The 22,968-nt window shown below is 45.8% G+C and overlaps 1 protein-coding gene across 2 annotated transcripts in view; it reads left to right on the top strand.

The window, feature by feature from the left end:
- Positions 1 to 22,968, top strand: part of MTHFD1 (methylenetetrahydrofolate dehydrogenase, cyclohydrolase and formyltetrahydrofolate synthetase 1) — a 293,116-nt gene that overhangs the window by 30,338 nt on the left and 239,810 nt on the right. For both annotated transcript variants that reach the window (XM_069207350.1, XM_069207351.1), the window contains one exon: positions 3,735 to 3,846. In XM_069207350.1, coding sequence (XP_069063451.1) covers positions 3,735 to 3,846 — 112 coding nt within the window. The remainder of the gene's footprint in view (positions 1 to 3,734; positions 3,847 to 22,968) is intronic.

Raw genomic sequence — 22,968 nt, 5'->3', positions numbered from 1 at the left:
GTGAGTGCAGAATGTAATAATGTAGACCCACTGAGTGTCATGAGAACCGAAGGGTGGTAGTGGGATGGGAGAAATACTTTGATTTACCTCCCCATGCTAGGTGAAGTGAATCCCTCTCCATTCCCTCTTAGTCTGCCCAGAGACATGGCAGTTTATATGTTTGAGTTCCAACAGGCGTGACTCCAGTGCTTCATTTAAGCTGGTGGTTGTAGGTTGCGCACACCACAGCCTTTTTGTGGAGACCATCACAATTTTTCCTCAGCAGATTTTCATGATCCAGAGCAAAGAGAGAAAAACACAAAAGGGGAAAAGAAAGAGGAAAATTATTATAGAAACGGTGACGAAGCAAGAACGCAGGGAAGAAAAGAAACCTGTGAGATAAAGAGCCAGGGAGTGACTAGTCGTGTATAAAAGACTTGAGGGAGTTCTGAGGAAGTTACTTTATACGAGCACTGCCAGTTTGGGGAATGCAGTTAGAATTAATGTAATTGTATTGCCTCAGCCTGGCGCTGCGTCTAAGAAAATGCCTTTTAGTTTGAGCTTTTTGTTTTAGCCCACTGATGAATCTCTAATCAGCTTGGCAGGAAGAAAATATGGGTGGATTTTCAGTATTTTGAAATTTGCCTAAATATTTGCTACTTCTGCATACAGTTACGCACACAAACGTGTCAATAACTGAAGCACTTTCACTAACTAAAGATGCCGTATCTATGAGTTTTGCCAGTGCTTATTTTCTTGGCAGGTATACCCAATTAATGCGGGGTTTTTAGCCAGTCCTAACTTTCTTTTTGATTGAGCGTCTTGAATTACCAGGAAGCAAGTGGGGGGAAAAAGACATTGTACATATCATGCTCAGTAAGACCCCCCCACAACCAGCTTTCTAAACTCAACAACCAAACGGATTTTCAGTTGTTAATTGGCAGTAGCAGATACCTTTTGAAAAAAACTTTGACTGTTGATAGGAACATGTCAAGCATCACCTGTTTTTTTGTTTTGTCGTTAATATGAATCTGAAAGAAGAGAACTCTAGGACCAAGTCTGCAAAGGGGGTCAAAGAAACTAGTTTGCAGGTTAGACTTTGCGCCAGTCCTTATCATGTAATTAGATGCAGATAAGATAAACATATCTTCAGACTTACCCAATCATCATGTGCACTGCCTATTACCTCAAAGCTTGACACTAGGCGCTAACAGCCGGACAAACTCATCTGCCTCTTTCTGTATTAGTGTCTAGTTTTCTGGCACCAGCATGCCATTGATGTAACACCTTGTTGCACGGAGAATAAGCCATTTCAGAAGCAAGCAAACAGTTTTATATTCTGTACATTCACAAATATGACTCTGGTGTGGAATTTAATAAAATATCTACTTGTTTATGGGAAAGGTTGCTTCATAAATCCACTTTTACTGTAAAAAGATACACTTGTCGCTTTAGTGCCACGTAGAGTGGTGATAAATTATGGCAGCAATCTCAATAGGGCTTATACTACAGTAAGGTTTGAATCCTAGCAATTCCCGCGTTTTGTCACCTTTCCACAGATCTACATACTGGAGTTTGAAGTAGTGTTAAGCAATAGATTGAGGGTTGGAATGCACTTTTGAGTCTGTGCGAATTTACTAACTTGCACGTTTTAGGGATTTTCACCAGCTATTCTCGAAATTTTTCCCTATACTGAGAGGCGATTGAAATGTACTCCTGACAAGGGCAGGAAAAGTGGTTGAAAGAAAGTCAACTTGTAAACGCTCAATAGATTTTTGCATGAGCAAATCTGCTCATGCATATTTGCTCGTGCTAAAACGGAGTTCACAAATATTTTCTAGGAGTATGATTTCTTGGCCTACTTCAGTAAATTATTGTGAATTCATTAAAGCTGTAAATCTGCACTAATGCAAGGGCATACTGCATGGGTGTACTTTGTGACCTCATTTAAGAACTGGGCTTCTAATTAGGTCTTGAGTTAACAAAGACCTTTTGTTTTTATTAAAATCTTTTCACACTCCCTCCTTACTCTCTCTGTCTCCAGATGAGTTTTCTTTAGTGCCAGGGACTACTGTGGCAATGTGTGCTTTTTGAGACCCAAAAATAATATTGCTTGTTGCTAATGTCTATAATAATGGTGAGGGCCTGGCAGCTACTGGAACGTTTCACAAAAACCATGTCAAAACAAGACCTACATTGACAAAACCAAAAGGCTGACCTCCAAAATCAGATATATTGGCTTTGCCAGTGATTGTTTGTTTTCATGTACCCCAAACAATATGTCCTGATAGTCGGGCTATAGGAATTCCACACCCCTGACTGACTATGCTGTTGTACAACTTTAAATTCCTGGAAAGAACTTTGAGTGACTAGGTTTGAGAGTCTCCCTTTTTTATTGTTAAAGGGACATTTTCAGTTTAGTAAAGGATTAGCCAAAAGAGTACATCATAGGTGTTTCAGAAGTTTTTTTTTTTTTTGTGCGTGAATAGTAAGGGTACCCAAAAGGCAGGTGTGTATCACTATTGAATATCTTAAAATACTACCAGTATGTTATCGGTCTTGACTGTAAAATCTTAATTTATACACTGGTGGGTATTCAACCAGTTCTGCAGAAGCTGTTGTTATAAACCCCCTCCTGCAGCACCCCCAACCCACACAGTCCAGCACAAATCGGAGAACTGCCTGGTACAATTAGAGAGTCCTAACCTACTGGCAGGGTTCTCAGTGTTGCATTTTTATTCAACTATTCCAAAAGCGTTTTTGTCACAGCCGATTGACGACTTGTTTTTTTTTTTTTTTTTGGTGCTCGGCTCAACATTTTATTTTGCTTATCGAAAGTCCACTCCCAAAGCTGGCTCTTTTTATTGTGAATTACAAAATAACTCTGATCCTGAGAAGGAGAGGTTTTGTTTTTCTATTCCTCTTTCTCCATGCCCAGTGAATGAGGTTTCACTGTTGGAAACTGGCAGTTCCACTATCTCTAAATGTAGCAAGGGAATTGTGAGTTTGGCAAGATGAGAGCCCTGCCGATTTATGGTGGAGCTCCTCACTTGAACTTAAAATATCTCTTAAGTCTGGATGTGTGTTTTGCACACCATATTGTAGGGACGCGATGATGCTGGACGCTGGAGGCAAAATGAGAATAGAATGCCGGTGTAAGGGTTTGCATCAAATTCTGGGGTCTTGTGCGTCTAGTACTCATTGAAATGAGCTCCAAAGTGGAAAAATACAGTAGAGGATATTTTCATAGTCCAACGTGTGTTTATAGAACAGGGGGTTGGGCGAAGTGCAAGACTAACATAAGAAGGTTCTCAACCAAAAACCTGGCAAAACATGAATTGCATTCCTGTGTGAGATAAAGGCATAATAAAAAAAAAACACCTAAGACAAACCCAATAAAGTAACCAAATTAATAAAGAAAAACTGGGTTGGAGATCAAAAGTGTTACAGCAGGAGAACTGAGGCAGATTAGATCAGTCTGCATATTCTGGACTGTTTTCAATATATTTATAGTGATGAGAGCAGCTGAAATAACTATTTATAGCCCATTGCTGATTTCTGGGCACCCCTTTGACCTTGACTGTTGGACTCGATGGGACAGTGTGTGTGTTTAAATCGCCCACCAGTATTTCCTATTTGCCAAGATTTGTTGGTGCTCCAGTGAAGTGTTCATATGTAAAATTGCTTCCCACAAGATTCAATATACGTGGTCTATGTTTGTGAACACAATTTGAAATGGCTAATTCATCTTACAGGTGATGAGAGCAGATATCCTGGTTGTTGGAGCTGGTAAAGCGGAGATGGTGAAGGGTGGCTGGATAAAACCTGGTGCTGTGGTGATAGACTGTGGGATTAATCATATTCCTGGTAAGAGAGTGATCAAGTTCACATTTGAGAAGTGTTAAGCCATTTAGAAAGTGTCTGCTTAATTCTTATTGTTTTCGGGTAAACCAGCTGGAAGTGAAAACCTTTAATTGACTCCTCTGTGGGTACAGAATCTTTATAGTCTGTGTAGTGTTCCAACTGTCACTCTTTGTCAATAAAGCCTTTCTACATCTAAGTTTTCTTTAGTAGCTGCAGTTCCGTTTTCATTTGCTCTTTGGTACAACAGAATTATGTGTTTGTCTATCTAATCAATTGCGTTTCTGCCTATCTAGAATTTTGTGAAGATTTTAACAATTGTTACCATCTTTACAGTACCTCTGCAGCATGTTTTAAAAACATTTTGAGATCATTTTGGTGCAATAAATCCACATAGACATGTGAGCTGCTTAAGATTTGTCTGAATTGGTGTAAGGAAATGCCTCCTTGGCATGGTTGCCCCCTGACTTTTTGCCTTTGCTGATGCTATGTTTACAATTGAAAGTGTGCTGAAGCCTGCTAACCAGGCCCCAGCACCAGTGTTCTTTCCCTAACCTGTACTTTTGTATCCACAATTGGCAGACCCTGGCATCCAGATAAGTCCCTTGTAACTGGTACTTCTGGTACCAAGGGCCCTGATGCCAAGGAAGGTCTCTAAGGGCTGCAGCATGTCTTATGCCACCCTGGAGACCTCTCACTCAGCACAGACACACTGCTTGCCAGCTTGTGTGTGCTAGTGAGGACAAAACGAGTAAGTCGACATGGCACTCCCCTCAGGGTGCCATGCCAGCCTCTCACTGCCTATGCAGTATAGGTAAGACACCCCTCTAGCAGGCCTTACAGCCCTAAGGCAGGGTGCACTATACCATAGGTGAGGGTACCAGTACATGAGCCTGGTACCCCTACAGTGTCTAAGCAAAACCTTAGACATTGTAAGTGCAGGGTAGCCATAAGAGTATATGGTCTGGGAGTCTGTCAAACACGAACTCCACAGCACCATAATGGCTACACTGAAAACTGGGAAGTTTGGTATCAAACTTCTCAGCACAATAAATGCACACTGATGCCAGTGTACATTTTATTGTAAAATACACCACGGAGGGCACCTTAGAGGTGCCCCCTGAAACTTAACCGACTATCTGTGTAGGCTGACTAGTTTTAGCAGCCTGCCACAAACCGAGACATGTTGCTGGCCCCATGGGGAGAGTGCCTTTGTCACTCTGAGGCCAGTAACAAAGCCTGCACTGGGTGGAGATGCTAACACCTCCCCCAGGCAGGAGTTGTCACACCTGGCGGTGAGCCTCAAAGGCTCACCTCCTTTGTGCCAACCCAGCAGGCCACTCCAGCTAGTGGAGTTGCCCGCCCCCTCCGGCCAGGCCCCACTTTTGGCGGCAAGGCCGGAGAAAATAATGAGAAAAACAAGGAGGAGTCACTGGCCAGTCAGGACAGCCCCTAAGGTGTCCTGAGCTGAAGTGACTCTAACTTTTAGAAATCCTCCATCTTGAAGAAGGAGGATTCCCCCAATAGGGATAGGAATGTGACCCCCTCCCCTTGGGAGGAGGCACAAAGAGGGTGTACCCACCCTCAGGGCTAGTAGCCATTGGCTACTAACCCCCCAGACCTAAACACGCCCTTAAATTTAGTATTTAAGGGCTACCCTGAACCCTAGAAAAGTAGATTCCTGCAACTACAAGAAGGACTGCCTAGCTGAAAAACCCCTGCAGAGGAAGACCAGAAGACGACAACTGCCTTGGCTCCAGAAACTCACCGGCCTGTCTCCTGCCTTCCAAAGATCCTGCTCCAGCGACGCCTTCCAAAGGGACCAGCGACCTCGACATCCTCTGAGGACTGCCCCTGCTTCGAAAAGACAAGAAACTCCCGAGGACAGCGGACCTGCTCCAAGAAAAGCTGCAACTTTGTTTCCAGCAGCTTTAAAGAACCCTGCAAGCTCCCCGCAAGAAGCGTGAGACTTGCAACACTGCACCCGGCGACCCCGACTCGGCTGGTGGAGATCCAACACCTCAGGAGGGACCCCAGGACTACTCTGATACTGTGAGTACCAAAACCTGTCCCCCCTGAGCCCCCACAGCGCCGCCTGCAGAGGGAATCCCGAGGCTTCCCCTGACCGTGACTCTTTGAATCCCAAGTCCCGACACCTGGGAGAGACCCTGCACCCGCAGCCCCCAGGACCTGAAGGACCAGACTTTCACTGGAGGAGTGACCCCCAGGAGTCCCTCTCCCTTGACCAAGTGGAGGTTTCCCCGAGGCACCCCCCCCTTGCCTGCCTGCAGCGCTGAAGAGATCCCGAGATCTCTCATTGACTTCCATTACAAACCCGACGCTTGTTTCTACACTGCACCCGGCCGCCCCCGCGCTGCTGAGGGTGAAATTTCTGTGTGGGCTTGTGTCCCCCCCGGTGCCCTACAAAACCCCCCTGGTCTGCCCTCCGAAGACACGGGTACTTACCTGCAAGCAGACCGGAACCGGGGCACCCCCTTCTCTCCATTCTAGCCTATGCGTTTTGGGCACCACTTTGAACTCTGCACCTGACCGGCCCTGAGCTGCTGGTGTGGTGACTTTGGGGTTGCTCTGAACCCCCAACGGTGGGCTACCTTGGACCAAGAACTAAGCCCTGTAAGTGTCTTACTTACCTGGTTAACCTAACAAATACTTACCTCCCCTAGGAACTGTGAAAATTGCACTAAGTGTCCACTTTTAAAACAGCTATTTGTGAATAACTTGAAAAGTATACATGCAATTTTGATGATTTGAAGTTCCTAAAGTACTTACCTGCAATACCTTTCGAATGAGATATTACATGTAGAATTTGAACCTGTGGTTCTTAAAATAAACTAAGAAAAGATATTTTTCTATATAAAAACCTATTGGCTGGATTTGTCTCTGAGTGTGTGTACCTCATTTATTGTCTATGTGTATGTACAACAAATGCTTAACACTACTCCTTGGATAAGCCTACTGCTCGACCACACTACCACAAAATAGAGCATTAGTATTATCTATTTTTACCACTATTTTACCTCTAAGGGGAACCCTTGGACTCTGTGCATGCTATTCCTTACTTTGAAATAGCACATACAGAGCCAACTTCCTACATTGGTGGATCAGCGGTGGGGTACAAGACTTTGCATTTGCTGGACTACTCAGCCAATACCTGATCACACGACAAATTCCAAAATTGTCATTAGAAATTGATTTTTGCAATTTGAAAAGTTTTCTAAATTCTTAAAAGACCTGCTAGGGCCTTGTGTTAGATCCTGTTTAGCATTTCTTTTAGAGTTTAAAAGTTTGTAAAAGTTTGAATTAGATTCTAGAACCAGTTGTAGATTCTTAAAAAGTATTCCAACTTTTAGAAGCAAAATGTCTAGCACAGATGTGACTGTGGTGGAACTCGACACCACACCTTACCTCCATCTTAAGATGAGGGAGCTAAGGTCACTCTGTAAAATAAAGAAAATAACAATGGGCCCCAAACCTACCAAAATACAGCTCCAGGAGCTTTTGGCAGAGTTTGAAAAGGCCAACCCCTCTGAGGGTGGCAACTCAGAGGAAGAGGATAGTGACTTGGAGGAAAATTCCCCCCTACCAATCCTATCTAGGGAGAACAGGGTCCCTCAAACCCTGACTCCAAAAATAATAGTCAGAGAGGCTGGTTCCCTCACAGGAGAGACCAACACCTCTGAAATCACTGAGGATAGCCCCAGTGAAGAGGACATCCAGTTAGCCAGGATGGCCAAAAGATTGGCTTTGGAAAGACAGATCCTAGCCATAGAGAGGGAAAGACAAGAGATGGGCCTAGGACCCATCAATGGTGGCAGCAACATAAATAGGGTCAGAGATTCTCCTGACATGTTGAAAATCCCTAAAGGGATTGTAACTAAATATGAAGATGGTGATGACATCACCAAATGGTTCACAGCTTTTGAGAGGGCTTGTGTAACCAGAAAAGTGAACAGATCTCACTGGGGTGCTCTCCTTTGGGAAATGTTCACAGGAAAGTGTAGGGATAGACTCCTCACACTCTCTGGACAAGATGCAGAATCTTATGACCTCATGAAGGGTACCCTGATTGAGGGCTTTGGATTCTCCACTGAGGAGTATAGGATTAGATTCAGGGGGGCTCAAAAATCCTCGAGCCAGACCTGGGTTGACTTTGTTGACTACTCAGTGAAAACACTAGATGGTTGGATTCAAGGCAGTGGTGTAAGTAATTATGATGGGCTGTACAATTTATTTGTGAAAGAACACCTGTTAAGTAATTGTTTCAATGATAAACTGCATCAGCATCTGGTAGACCTAGGACCAATTTCTCCCCAAGAATTGGGAAAGAAGGCGGACCATTGGGTCAAGACAAGGGTGTCCAAGACTTCAACAGGGGGTGACCAAAAGAAAGGGGTCACAAAGACTCCCCAGGGGAAGGGTGATGCGACAACCAAAACTAAAAATAGTAAAGAGTCTTCTACAGGCCCCCAAAAACCTGCACAGGAGGGTGGGCCCAGAGCCTCTTCACAAAACAATGGGTACAAGGGTAAAAACTTTGATCCCAAAAAGGCCTGGTGTCATAGCTGTAAACAGCATGGACACCAAACTGGAGACAAGGCCTGTCCCAAGAAAGGTTCCACTCCAAACTCCCATCCAGGTAACACTGGTATGGCTAGTCTCCAAGTGGGATCAACAGTGTGCCCAGAGCAAATCAGGGTCCACACTGAAGCTACTCTAGTTTCTGAGGGTGGGGTGGATTTAGCCACACTAGCTGTCTGGCCGCCTAACATGCAAAAATACAGACAGCAACTCTTAATTAATGGGACTAGAATAGAGGGCCTGAGGGATACAGGTGCCAGTGTCACCATGGTGACAGAGAAACTGGTTTCCCCTGGCCAATACCTGACTGGAAAAACTTACACAGTCACCAACGCTGACAATCAGAGAAAAGTACATCCCATGGCAATGGTTACTTTAGAATGGGGAGGGGTCAATGGCCTGAAACAGGTGGTGGTCTCCTCAAATATCCCAGTGGACTGTCTGCTTGGAAATGACCTGGAGTCCTCAGCATGGGCTGAGGTAGAACTAAAAACCCATGCAGCAATGCTGGGTATCCCTGAACTGGTGTGTGTGAAAACCAGAGCACAATGCAAGGCACAGGGTGAACAAGTAGAGCTGGAGTCTGGAAGAATGGCCCAGCCTACCAAGAGAAAAGGAAAGTCAGTTGGGAAACCAACTGCAACACAGCAAAAGAAAGGGAACCTCTCTTCTCAGGAAGAAGTTCTGCCCTCTGAGGGAACTGAGCCTTTGGAGCTTGAACCTTACCAGGTTGAGCTCTTGGGCCCAGGGGGACCCTCAAGGGAAGAGCTGTGTAAGGGACAAGAAACCTGTCCCTCTCTTGAAGGCCTTGGGCAGCAAGCTGCTGAAGAGTCCAAAGGCAAGAAAAATGGAACACATAGGGTCTATTGGGAAGATGGGCTCCTGTACACTGAGGCCAGAGACCCCAAACCTGGTGCCACTAGGAGAGTGGTAGTGCCTCAGCTGTTCAGAGAGTTCATCCTAACATTGGCCCATGACATTCCCCTTGCTGGACATTTGGGACAAACCAAGACGTGGGAGAGGTTAGTCAACCACTTCTACTGGCCCAACATGTCCAACATGGTTAAGGAGTTTTGCCTCTCCTGCCCCACCTGTCAAGCCAGTGGTAAGACAGGTGGGCATCCAAAGGCCCCCCTCATTCCACTTCCTGTGGTGGGGGTGCCCTTTGAAAGAGTGGGGGTGGACATAGTTGGTCCACTAGAACCTCCCACAGCCTCAGGAAATATGTATATCCTGGTAGTAGTGGATCATGCTACCAGGTATCCTGAAGCTATTCCCCTTAGGTCGACTACTGCCCCTGCAGTAGCCAAGGCCCTCATTGGTATCTTTACCAGAGTGGGTTTCCCTAAGGAGGTGGTGTCTGACAGAGGTACCAACTTCATGTCAGCATACCTAAAGCACATGTGGAATGAGTGTGGAGTGACTTATAAATTCACTACACCCTACCATCCACAAACTAATGGCTTAGTTGAGAGATTCAACAAGACATTAAAAGGCATGATCATGGGGCTCCCAGAAAAACTCAAAAGGAGATGGGATGTCCTCCTGTCATGTCTGCTTTTCGCTTACAGGGAGGTACCACAGAAGGGAGTAGGATTCTCACCCTTTGAACTTCTGTTTGGTCATCCTGTAAGGGGACCACTTGCCCTTGTTAAAGAAGGCTGGGAGAGACCTCTCCATGAGCCTAAACAGGACATAGTGGACTATGTACTTGGCCTTCGCTCTAGAATGGCAGAGTACATGGAAAAGGCAACCAAAAACCTTGAGGCCAGCCAACAACTCCAGAAGTTTTGGTATGACCAAAAGGCTGCACTGGTTGAGTTCCAACCAGGGCAGAAAGTCTGGGTTCTGGAGCCTGTGGCTCCCAGGGCACTCCAGGACAAATGGAGTGGCCCTTACCCAGTGCTAGAGAGGAAGAGTCAGGTCACCTACCTGGTGGACCTGGGCACAAGCAGGAGCCCCAAGAGGGTGATCCATGTGAACCGCCTTAAGCTCTTCCATGACAGGGCTGATGTGAATCTGTTAATGGTAACAGATGAGGATCAGGAGGCAGAGAGTGAACCTCTCCCTGATCTTCTGTCATCAGACCCAAACGATGGCACAGTAGATGGAGTGATCTACTCAGACACCCTCTCTGGCCAACAGCAAGCTGATTGTAGGAGAGTCCTACAACAGTTTCCTGAACTCTTCTCCTTAACCCCTGGTCAGACACACCTGTGTACCCATGATGTGGACACAGGAGACAGCATGCCTGTCAAGAACAAAATCTTTAGACAATCTGACCATGTTAAGGAAAGCATCAAGGTGGAAGTCCACAAGATGCTGGAATTGGGAGTAATTGAGCGCTCTGACAGCCCCTGGGCTAGCCCAGTGGTCTTAGTCCCCAAACCTCACACCAAAGATGGAAAGAAAGAGATGAGGTTTTGTGTGGACTACAGAGGGCTCAATTCTGTCACCAAGACAGATGCCCATCCAATTCCAAGAGCTGATGAGCTCATTGATAAACTAGGTGCTGCCAAATTTCTAAGTACCTTTGACTTGACAGCAGGGTACTGGCAAATAAAAATGGCACCTGGAGCAAAAGAAAAGACAGCATTCTCCACACCTGATGGGCATTATCAGTTTACTGTTATGCCCTTTGGTTTAAAGAATGCCCCTGCCACCTTCCAAAGGTTGGTGAATCAAGTCCTTGCTGGCTTGGAGTCCTTTAGCACAGCTTATCTTGATGATATTGCTGTCTTTAGCTCCACCTGGCAGGATCACCTGGTCCACCTGAGGAAGGTTTTGAAGGCTCTGCAATCCGCAGGCCTCTCTATCAAGGCATCCAAATGCCAGATAGGGCAGGGAACTGTGGTTTACTTGGGACACCTTGTAGGTGGAGGCCAAGTTCAGCCACTCCAACCCAAGATCCAGACTATTCTGGACTGGGTAGCTCCAAAAACCCAGACTCAAGTCAGGGCATTCCTTGGCTTGACTGGGTACTACAGGAGGTTTGTGAAGGGATATGGATCCATTGTGACAGCCCTCACTGAACTCACCTCCAAGAAAATGCCCAAGAAAGTAAACTGGACTGTGGAATGCCAACAGGCCTTTGACACCCTGAAACAGGCAATGTGCTCAGCACCAGTTCTCAAAGCTCCAGATTATTCTAAGCAGTTCATTGTGCAGACTGATGCCTCTGAACATGGGATAGGGGCAGTTTTGTCCCAAACAAATGATGATGGCCTTGACCAGCCTGTTGCTTTCATTAGCAGGAGGTTACTCCCCAGGGAGCAGCGTTGGAGTGCCATTGAGAGGGAGGCCTTTGCTGTGGTTTGGTCCCTGAAGAAGCTGAGACCATACCTCTTTGGGACTCACTTCCTAGTTCAAACTGACCACAGACCTCTCAAATGGCTGATGCAAATGAAAGGTGAAAATCCTAAACTGTTGAGGTGGTCCATCTCCCTACAGGGAATGGACTTTATAGTGGAACACAGACCTGGGACTGCCCATGCCAATGCAGATGGCCTTTCCAGGTTCTTCCACTTAGAAAATGAAGACTCTCTTGGGAAAGGTTAGTCTCATCCTCTTTCGTTTGGGGGGGGGGGGGTTGTGTAAGGAAATGCCTCCTTGGCATGGTTGCCCCCTGACTTTTTGCCTTTGCTGATGCTATGTTTACAATTGAAAGTGTGCTGAAGCCTGCTAACCAGGCCCCAGCACCAGTGTTCTTTCCCTAACCTGTACTTTTGTATCCACAATTGGCAGACCCTGGCATCCAGATAAGTCCCTTGTAACTGGTACTTCTGGTACCAAGGGCCCTGATGCCAAGGAAGGTCTCTAAGGGCTGCAGCATGTCTTATGCCACCCTGGAGACCTCTCACTCAGCACAGACACACTGCTTGCCAGCTTGTGTGTGCTAGTGAGGACAAAACGAGTAAGTCGACATGGCACTCCCCTCAGGGTGCCATGCCAGCCTCTCACTGCCTATGCAGTATAGGTAAGACACCCCTCTAGCAGGCCTTACAGCCCTAAGGCAGGGTGCACTATACCATAGGTGAGGGTACCAGTGCATGAGCCTGGTACCCCTACAGTGTCTAAGCAAAACCTTAGACATTGTAAGTGCAGGGTAGCCATAAGAGTATATGGTCTGGGAGTCTGTCAAACACGAACTCCACAGCACCATAATGGCTACACTGAAAACTGGGAAGTTTGGTATCAAACTTCTCAGCACAATAAATGCACACTGATGCCAGTGTACATTTTATTGTAAAATACACCACGGAGGGCACCTTAGAGGTGCCCCCTGAAACTTAACCGACTATCTGTGTAGGCTGACTAGTTTTAGCAGCCTGCCACAAACCGAGACATGTTGCTGGCCCCATGGGGAGAGTGCCTTTGTCACTCTGAGGCCAGTAACAAAGCCTGCACTGGGTGGAGATGCTAACACCTCCCCCAGGCAGGAGTTGTCACACCTGGCGGTGAGCCTCAAAGGCTCACCTCCTTTGTGCCAACCCAGCAGGCCACTCCAGCTAGTGGAGTTGCCCGCCCCCTCCGGCCAGGCCCCACTTTTGGCGGCAAGGCCGGAGAAAATAATGAGAAAAACAAGGAGGAGTCACTGGCCAGTCAGGACAGCCCCTAAGGTGTCCTGAGCTGAAGTGACTCTAACTTTTAGAAATCCTCCATCTTGAAGAAGGAGGATTCCCCCAATAGGGATAGGAATGTGACCCCCTCCCCTTGGGAGGAGGCACAAAGAGGGTGTACCCACCCTCAGGGCTAGTAGCCATTGGCTACTAACCCCCCAGACCTAAACACGCCCTTAAATTTAGTATTTAAGGGCTACCCTGAACCCTAGAAAAAGTAGATTCCTGCAACTACAAGAAGAAGGACTGCCTAGCTGAAAAACCCCTGCAGAGGAAGACCAGAAGACGACAACTGCCTTGGCTCCAGAAACTCACCGGCCTGTCTCCTGCCTTGCAAAGATCCTGCTCCAGCGACGCCTTCCAAAGGGACCAGCGACCTCGACATCCTCTGAGGACTGCCCCTGCTTCGAAAAGACAAGAAACTCCTGAGGACAGCGGACCTGCTCCAAGAAAAGCTGCAACTTTGTTTCCAGCAGCTTTAAAGAACCCTGCAAGCTCCCCGCAAGAAGCGTGAGACTTGCAACACTGCACCCGGCGACCCCGACTCGGCTGGTGGAGATCCAACACCTCAGGAGGGACCCCAGGACTACTCTGATACTGTGAGTACCAAAACCTGTCCCCCCTGAGCCCCCACAGCGCCGGCTGCAGAGGGAATCCCGAGGCTTCCCCTGACCGCGACTCTTTGAATCCCAAGTCCCGACACCTGGGAGAGACCCTGCACCCGCAGCCCCCAGGACCTGAAGGACCAGACTTTCACTGGAGGAGTGACCCCCAGGAGTCCCTCTCCCTTGACCAAGTGGAGGTTTCCCCGAGGAACCCCCCCCTTGCCTGCCTGCAGCGCTGAAGAGATCCCGAGATCTCTCATTGACTTCCATTACAAACCCGACGCTTGTTTCTACACTGCACCCGGCCGCCCCCGCGCTGCTGAGGGTGAAATTTCTGTGTGGGCTTGTGTCCCCCCCGGTGCCCTACAAAACCCCCCTGGTCTGCCCTCCGAAGACGCGGGTACTTACCTGCAAGCAGACCGGAACCGGGGCACCCCCTTCTCTCCATTCTAGCCTATGCGTTTTGGGCACCACTTTGAACTCTGCACCTGACCGGCCCTGAGCTGCTGGTGTGGTGACTTTGGGGTTGCTCTGAACCCCCAACGGTGGGCTACCTTGGACCAAGAACTAAGCCCTGTAAGTGTCTTACTTACCTGGTTAACCTAACAAATACTTACCTCCCCTAGGAACTGTGAAAATTGCACTAAGTGTCCACTTTTAAAACAGCTATTTGTGAATAACTTGAAAAGTATACATGCAATTTTGATGATTTGAAGTTCCTAAAGTACTTACCTGCAATACCTTTCGAATGAGATATTACATGTAGAATTTGAACCTGTGGTTCTTAAAATAAACTAAGAAAAGATATTTTTCTATATAAAAACCTATTGGCTGGATTTGTCTCTGAGTGTGTGTACCTCATTTATTGTCTATGTGTATGTACAACAAATGCTTAACACTACTCCTTGGATAAGCCTACTGCTCGACCACACTACCACAAAATAGAGCATTAGTATTATCTATTTTTACCACTATTTTACCTCTAAGGGGAACCCTTGGACTCTGTGCATGCTATTCCTTACTTTGAAATAGCACATACAGAGCCAACTTCCTACAATTGGGAATTGTTGAAAGCAGCATTGGAATTGGGACAGGGTTTTTTATGCTGTGTATATTGTTTAGAAGAGTCCATAAGGGTGATTTACTTACCTCTATCTGTCAGACAAGCTGGGTCTACCTGTATTAGTGGTTGTTAACCTTGTGACATCGGTCACCCTCCACTGAATCACTGCTTGAAGCATGGAGACTGCGTAAGCAATTGCTACGATCTGAACTTCAAAACAATGCACAAAAATACAGAAATAAGTATGCACCAAACAAATACACAAATTATATATTTTTATTTAATGAATCAATAAAAAATGCAACAGTCTTAATATTAATGGAAAAGCTGGATGTTTTCACAATGGAGTTTTATGTCTAAAATACAAAGCAATGTGCCAGACCGTAGTACATCACTTTCTCTTTTTTTTGCTTCTAATGCATGCCTTTTTTTGTTGGTGCATGCCAGTGCTTCAGTTGAGGCTACCAAACATCAATACTAGGCTATGTTTGCTGTACTTGCACTGCTTCCTCAAAGCTATATAACAATACCAATTACATTTTTAGCCTTCTGTTTCAAGTTCATTCACATTTGCCTTCAAACGTTTAAATTTACCTTTTGCTTATTAATTAATAAATACTTTATTATTCTGCTACTACTATTATATTTTCTGAGCAGTCACAGACCAACTGAGTAAGTGTCACAGACCCCTGGTTAAGAACCGCTCACCTAACGCATTCGCGAAGTGGAAGTATGATATCCACTAATTACAAGACTAGTACCTATTACAGATTTGCCAGATTGGCATTGCTGGATGCAGTTGGTTGTCTGAGTAAAAGAGAGTAATTTTAACATTGGTTTTTAAGGGTTATGTGATATTAAGGAAATTTAGAAGGGCGCATCTTGCACGATTGATTAAATTAAGTACCAAGATGGGCTATAAGAATATTGTTGGAATGGTGTCGGATCCGTTCCCCATCCGGAGGGGGACTCGTCAGGGCTGCCCTCTCTCCCCGCTTTTCTTCGCGATGGCGTTGCTGGCGAGGCTGATAAGGGAGGACCCTTTGATTGATGGGTGGGCCTGGCCCACTGGGCAGAAGATCGCATAGCGTTATATGCAGACGACATACTGGTGTTCTTGGCAAATCCAGCTAGCAGCGGGCCTCCGGTGTTGCAGCTCTTAGGCCTGTTCGCAGAGGCGTCCGGTCTGGTAGTAAACCCTGGTAAGTCTCTCCTGGTCCCACTGAGCCTGACCAGGGACAGCTATGATTGGCAGCATGATATCCCCCTTCGTCGTAATAGTTTCCGGTACCTTGGGATACACGTAGCGCTCCTGCCTGAGTTAGCTTGGTCCCTTAATGTGGTACCCTTGAGTCGGAGAGTTAAGGAGGACCTCCAGCGCTGGCGGTTGCTACCCCTAAATATTCTGGGTCGAATTGCATTGTATAAAATAATGGTGCTTCCTCGGCTCCTCTATATGCTTCAAAACTTTCCGCATCATATTCCTAAGAAGTGGTTTAGTGAGATGGAGGCGTTGGCGCGGGGGTTCCTCTGGCATGGTTTGCGCCCCCCGACTGGCAATACGTACCTGTCAGGGAGATGTCTACAAAGGGGAATTGGGGATGTCCAACCTATACCTTTATCACTTAGCTATGCACTTATTGGTCATTCACAATGGTTGGGAGGGGGCTGGTTGGGTCCTGCGTACCAGTTAGAACTCTTGACGATGGGCTTCTCTGGCTTGTTGGGGATGTTGTATGGTGACCACCACCCCTCGCGTAACGTTCCGGAAGTGACTCGGTGGTGTTGGCGAGGTGGAGGGTCACGCTGCGGACACTGGATGGTGGCGCCGTCTCACCCAGCAGACACCACTGTGGCTGGGGCTGTGGCTGGGACTGTGGCTAGGGGAGGTCTCAGCACTTCATGGGTTCCACAAATGGGACCTCAAAGGTATCTCCCAGCTGGGTGATGTTTGGACTGGCTCCCACATGAGATCGTTTCAGGAACTTCAGGAGCAGTTTGAGCTTTATAAATCCCAATTTCACAAATATCTGCAGCTCCGGCATGCATTACCGACTCATATTCAGGTGGGGACAGATCTTCTGGAAATCAGCCCCATAGAAGCCAAAGTTATGATGGGCGCTCTGGGTAAGGGAGGGGTGTCACGCATCTATCGCTCATTGGACACTAACACAACCCAAACGCTTAACCAGCTCTGGGAGAAGTGGGTGGGCGAGATCGATGATGGACAGTGGAGAGAGGCATTGACCGCCCCGTGATCCCTGACCATGACTTCCTGGCTCTGAGTGGTGCAGACATACTTTCTACATGCGGCATACCTCACACCCGACAAGTTGCATAAAGCAGGCCTATGGCCACAGGCGGATTGTCCCCATTGTATAGGCCCCAGTGCAGACTTCTTTCACATGGTGTGGTCTTGTCCCCAAATAACCAGTTACTGGAGAGCAGTGCTCAGAAATCTCAGGAGTTATACAGGTGGAGGTCGAGGTTGCTCCGTTGCCAGTTCTCCTCTGGGTACTTGATGGGGTGGGACCCAGCAGAGCGCTCCGGACATTCGTGGGGGTGGCCTGCATGGTGGCCCAGAGAGCCACTGCAGCGAACTGAAAGGCGAAGACCTCTCCTGTGATTGCCAAGTGGCGTTGTGGGGTGGACTCGTGTGCTCAGCAGGAGAAACTGGTCTATGAAACACGGGGTCGTCCAGCCAAATATACAAAGGTGTGGGGGGAGCTGGGATGGGGCAAGGAATCTAATTTTATCATGGGCGGGGGAGGGTTGTGTAGTCCAGCGAGTGGGGCGGTGGTTCCAATGTGTGCTTCAGCCTGTTATGCCTTGGACCTACTTGATGTGTTATTGTAACTGTGCCAACTGTACCAGTGACCTGTTGGGTTTTGTTTGTGCTGTTCTATATAAAACTAATAAAAAAGATTTATCAAAAAAGAATATTGTTGGAAAGGGTAGTGCTTAATTTATAGGTCGTGGGTACATACAGAACCACTTTATGTGTGATTTATAAGTAAATTAAATGCTCCAATTGGGTGAATGCCAATTTTACTATGTTTGAAGGAATGAGCACAAGAACTTCTGCACCGGTTAGCAGTGGTTAAGTGCACAGAAGCCTAAAGCTAACAGAAACAAATTTCAGCAAAAGGAGGTGCTGCTTTCTTTTACGAACTACAAAATAATGAGAGACTTTCTCACGTGTCATCTATTTTTCTGTTGAGAAATTTTTAACTTTTTTAAAGAATCTTTTGTATAGGAAGAAAGTGAACCCAAATCCGAATTAACACTCTTGTGGCATTGGGGAAATTCCAAATTGATGAAACTAGGTCATCCTCATTCATTCTGACCTAACTGTTGGCACTGTGTCAGCACCAAATGAGAGAAGTGGTTTTGCCTTCTATTTAATAGCCTCTAAATCAAGGGTCCCAGTGGTCGACCCATATCCTATAATAAGGGGACCACATCACTTTGTAGTCTCACATTGTAAGGGGTGGTGCCACGCCACGATTTCAGATACTTCCATGACTAGCACAATGAATGTTGCCCAACATTCTGCCCTGGGTCTTTGTCCATGACCCAGCTGGGTCAAAGACCCCTGGGTCTTTGTCCATGAATGTTTTTTAGAGAAACTGCGCACAGCTCTTTCAAGGGTTTATTCAGCCTCAGTCCCTCTTCGCTCCCTCCATCCCATTCTCTCTTGACTCACTATCTCAAGTTATGACTTCTTCAAGTTGGGCTTCAAAACGTCAAACATTCCATGTCTTGGTAAGCCCAAGCTGTCCTTGGAATAGCTTCTTCCCCAAGAAAGAATCTTCTTTTTTTTTTTTCTCTGTCCTCCTACCTTAATTTCTACGTGGAGTAGCTGGCAGATTACCTTAAGGAAAATTTACAAGAACTGCGTAATCTCTGGGCAGTCAATGAAAATATGGATGTCATCCACTTTTTCCAAGCTGCACTGCTTACGACAAACCAAGCTTGACTTCCCCAACTTTGAATTTTTTTCCCGAAACCAGAAAGCTCAATGTAGAGAAAAGAGATGATTCTTTCTCAGATAGGCAGGTTTGACTGTATCATAAAGTAAACACATAGATACTTGCCAAAAATCAAGCAACGAAAGGTGGGGCAAGCATCTTCCCAGCAGCTCCTCCCAGAGGTCAAAGTCCTCGTCCATACAATCCAGGATCCGCCAGTACCAGCCGGAGACCGCACCCCCCCCTGCCCCCCCCCCCCCCCCCACACACAGAGTCTTGTCCCGTTCCCCGTCCCCCCGTATTGCAAGTCATAATTTCTGTTTAGGTGGTGTTAACATCATGTCCCAAAGGCTTTCACCGATTTCTCTATCACCTGTAATGAAGCTTGAATGTTGGCTATATATACACACCATCAAGTCATCCGCACAAAGGGAGATCTTCTTTTCCCATGTCTCAAACTTCAAAGAAGCAATCTTCTCTTCCTCCCTTAATTTCTGTGCCAGTGGTTCAATGTATAAATTAAAAAGCAGCAGGGGTAGGGTGTAGCCCTGACTTGTCCCCCTCTGGATTTTAAACTTTGCCATAGTACCTCCATTAATAAGAATTCTGGCCGAGGGAGAAAAGTAGATTCTTTGAACCACACTTTTAAACTTCTCCCCTACATTATTGAGCCCCAAGATTGCATTCAGGAAAGGCCACTTTACCATGTTGAAAGCCTTTGTTGCATTTAGGGACTCGAAGGTGGTGGTGAGATCTATGGAGCTAATTACTTCATATGTGAGCTCATGAAAATAAAACCCTTTTATGAACCCTTTCTGATCCACATGGATCAAGGACCCTGCCACACAAGCTGACCTCTTGGCCAAGATGTTAATATACAACTTATAGTGGTTGTTTAGAAGTGAGATCGGCCTGTATGACTCGCATAGCTTGGAATTTTTACCTGGCTTCAGAATTTATAGAAACCACTGCCTCGTCTCTAGAAGGTGGCAGGCTTATTCCTCTTCCTAATAATTCACTGAATAATTCTGTCAAGAAGGGGGAATGACCACCTATCCTAAGGCCAGGTAAAAATCATTAGGAAATCGATCCAAGCCTGCTACTTTCCCTCTCCTACTTAGCTTAACTGCCTCCCTCACCTCATGCACTAGTTCATGGTCTAACTGATCTCTCTGATCATTCGACAATTTCTTAATTAGGACCCCTGCTAACCAGTTGTCCGCTTCTTTACCGGATACCATTACGTCATCCAAGTATAGCTCTGAAAAGAATTTAAGGAAGGCTGCTTTCATATCCTGGGGATTTGAGGTGGTTTGCCCCGTTGTCAACTCTAATCTCCTGAACCAAATTTCTGATATGATCTAGCTTTCCAAGCCAGCTGTCTACCTGCATTTTCCCTATACTCTGTGGGCCCACTTACTTGCCTACCACCTTACCTTAAACACAGGCCTCCACCACTGATGACCGTTGTTCCCACTTTATTAACATTTCTTTTTCTATGACCCCTCTCTCGTCCACTGATACCTTCTGATCCAAGAGACTCCTCTCTAACTGACCAAGTGCTACATCCAGTGACTCATCCTCCCTTTTATATTTCCTAAGTTGGCAAGCCAAGACACTAATCCATCTTCTCCTCATATATGCCGTAAAGGCATCCCAAACTATATATGTTGGAGCAGAACCCATGTGCAGGCTCAGGAACTCTTCAGCCTCCTCCTGTAATAGATCTTCTATCTTGGGGATCCAACAATAAGGTCCTATCTGTTGTCCACAATCTGGGTTTCTGCTCTGTAGAGAGAGTACCAGCTCTAACACAATAATTGCATGATCAGACAGGTGTGCTTTGACATACTCAACCCCCCCCTGACATCCTCACATATGACCTGGTCCACCAGGAAGTAATCTGTTATCGAATGATGGCCATACTCTTTATTATGAAAGGTGTATCTCAGTTATCTCGCTAATCTCAACCTCCAAATGTTGCACAATCCCATCTGTTTCCTCATACTTTTTAAGTACTACTGCATTTTGGGGTACACCTTAGCCTTACTATTATCAGACCTATCTAATTTAAAGTCCATGATTGTGTTAAAATCGCCTGCCATGATGACTGGGTCAGAAAAAGATAATTTTTGGGTGACTGCTAATATCGTCCACATTGGCACCGTAGTATTCCACCAATGTGAATCTTTTGCCATGGGTTTGAAAATTTGCAATAGACCACCTTCCCTTTCTGTCCACTTTGCTCCCAATAACCAAAGTTCCCAGGTTCTGTTTTATTACTATTGCTACCCTCCTCGCAACACAAGTTGGATCAGAGCAAATACAACCCAATTTTATTTATGAAAGAGGTGTAAACATTCCTTCTCCACTAAGATGGGTCTCCTGCAGTATTATAATTTGAGCAGCTGAATCCCTCAAATATTGCAGCACCTTTATACAATGCTTAGCCTTCCTATGGCCATTGACATTCCCAAAAATATTTTTGACAGTTACTCTTCCCCCCGTTAATATGGCCTAAAGCTTTTGCTGACACTGAAATTACGACTCCACAAATACTCTCCTAAAAATCAGTTTTCCCAGGGCTCCTTATCTTGCCCGGTTGCCTCCTGAAAGGGTCTCTATAAATCCTTTGGATATCTCTAGCCAAGTCCGCCTCTGAGGCAGATTATAAACTACACCCTTTATCAGGAAGATGAAAAAAACACTTAGGGGGTTATTACAACTTTGGAGGAAGTGTTAATCCGTCCCAAAAGTGACGGATATACCACCAGCCGTATCACGAGTCCATTATATCCTATGGAACTCGTAATACGGCTGGTGGTATATCCGTCACATTTGGGACGGATTAACACTTCCTCCAAAGTTGTAATAACCCCCTATATGTCCTCACCTTCTGGTATTTTCAGGGCTCTTAAGTAGTTTCTTCTAGCACTGTTTTCTAGGGAGTCAAGCTTATCCTCCACCTCCCTCCCCCTGATTTCTTCCCTATCACTTATAGAGGCCAGAGACTTTCTCCTCTTCATACTGCTACTACTTCCTGCTACTTCCACCTCTTTCTCCCTCTTGCTGCCCCTTACTACTGTTTTCTTCTCCTATTGCTTACTGCTGCTTCTGGTGTTGATAATACAGAAGAAACACGCAGACTGAGAACACAAATGTTATACTGGCCATCTGGCCTGCCTGCCTGCTAGTCACTGCACTAGGTGGAGGTCAAAAGGGAAGAAGCTACTGAAACACGTTTGCAGAAAATAGGCTGGTGTGCTGGTCTTTGCAAACTGTCTTGTCTTGTGGAATGTTTTTCATATGCTCATTCAGATGTTGTATGTGTTTTTAAGCATTTGTCTTTCTGATTTGACACTGTGTCTTTCTATACTCTAAGTAGAACCATCTTCATGGTAAAATCATACAGGTAGCGCATGGATATCGCACAAAGTTTGAGCTTGTGATGATCCACTGAATAGATTGAGGCAGTGCTGTGGCATTTTATATTTACTTTTATTTAAAATTTAAGACTGCATCATGTTACTCATTGATAACTGACATGAACAACCAGTTACTTAAATGGTCAAATGTTAAACGCTTGCGTAACTTTAAAAAGTTGTTAGATGGGTTAAATCACAGTAATGGCAAAGATGTCCACAGTTTGCAAATAACCTAACAATGCCAGTTGTTAACATATATGGGCGTGACACTTTTGTCCTCATGGTACCCATGCATGTGCCCGTCTTTTGAAATGCATTGGTGGAAAGGGATGCATGTTCTGTCACTAATGTCCGCTCCCATCAACACTGCCAAGCAGTCTTTCAAGGAAATGCGATTAGACTTTTAGCTGCAAAATCTAGAACAAACTGGTATGGAGTTCAGGCTTTCCTATAAATTGTATAAAAAAAAAATGTACTGGTAGATGTGGATCAAAGCTTTCCCATCATGTAAATATTGAGGAAAAATTTAGCAAAATCTACTTTGTAGCTGCAGGCTCTGCATATACTATCTCAAATTGAGAGATAGTGTGCAGAGAGTCCAAGGGTTCCCCTTAGAGGTTGATAATGGCAAAATTAGATAATACTAATAGATAGTGCTCTATTTTGTGGTATTGTGGTCGAGCAGTAGGCTTATCAGAGGGTAGTGTTAAGCATTTCTTCTACACACAGACACAGAGGCAATAAATGAGGAACACACACTTCGACTTAACTCCACGCCAATAGGTTTTATGTAGAAAAAATATATTTTCTTATTTTATTTTAGAACTACAAGATTTGAGGTAAGTA

The sequence above is a fragment of the Pleurodeles waltl genome, chromosome 9 (assembly GCF_031143425.1).
Source record: "Pleurodeles waltl isolate 20211129_DDA chromosome 9, aPleWal1.hap1.20221129, whole genome shotgun sequence".
Taxonomy (NCBI): Eukaryota; Metazoa; Chordata; class Amphibia; order Caudata; family Salamandridae; genus Pleurodeles; species Pleurodeles waltl.
The sequence above is the reverse complement of the archived record's forward strand: the minus strand, read 5'-3'. Positions and strand labels throughout refer to the sequence as shown.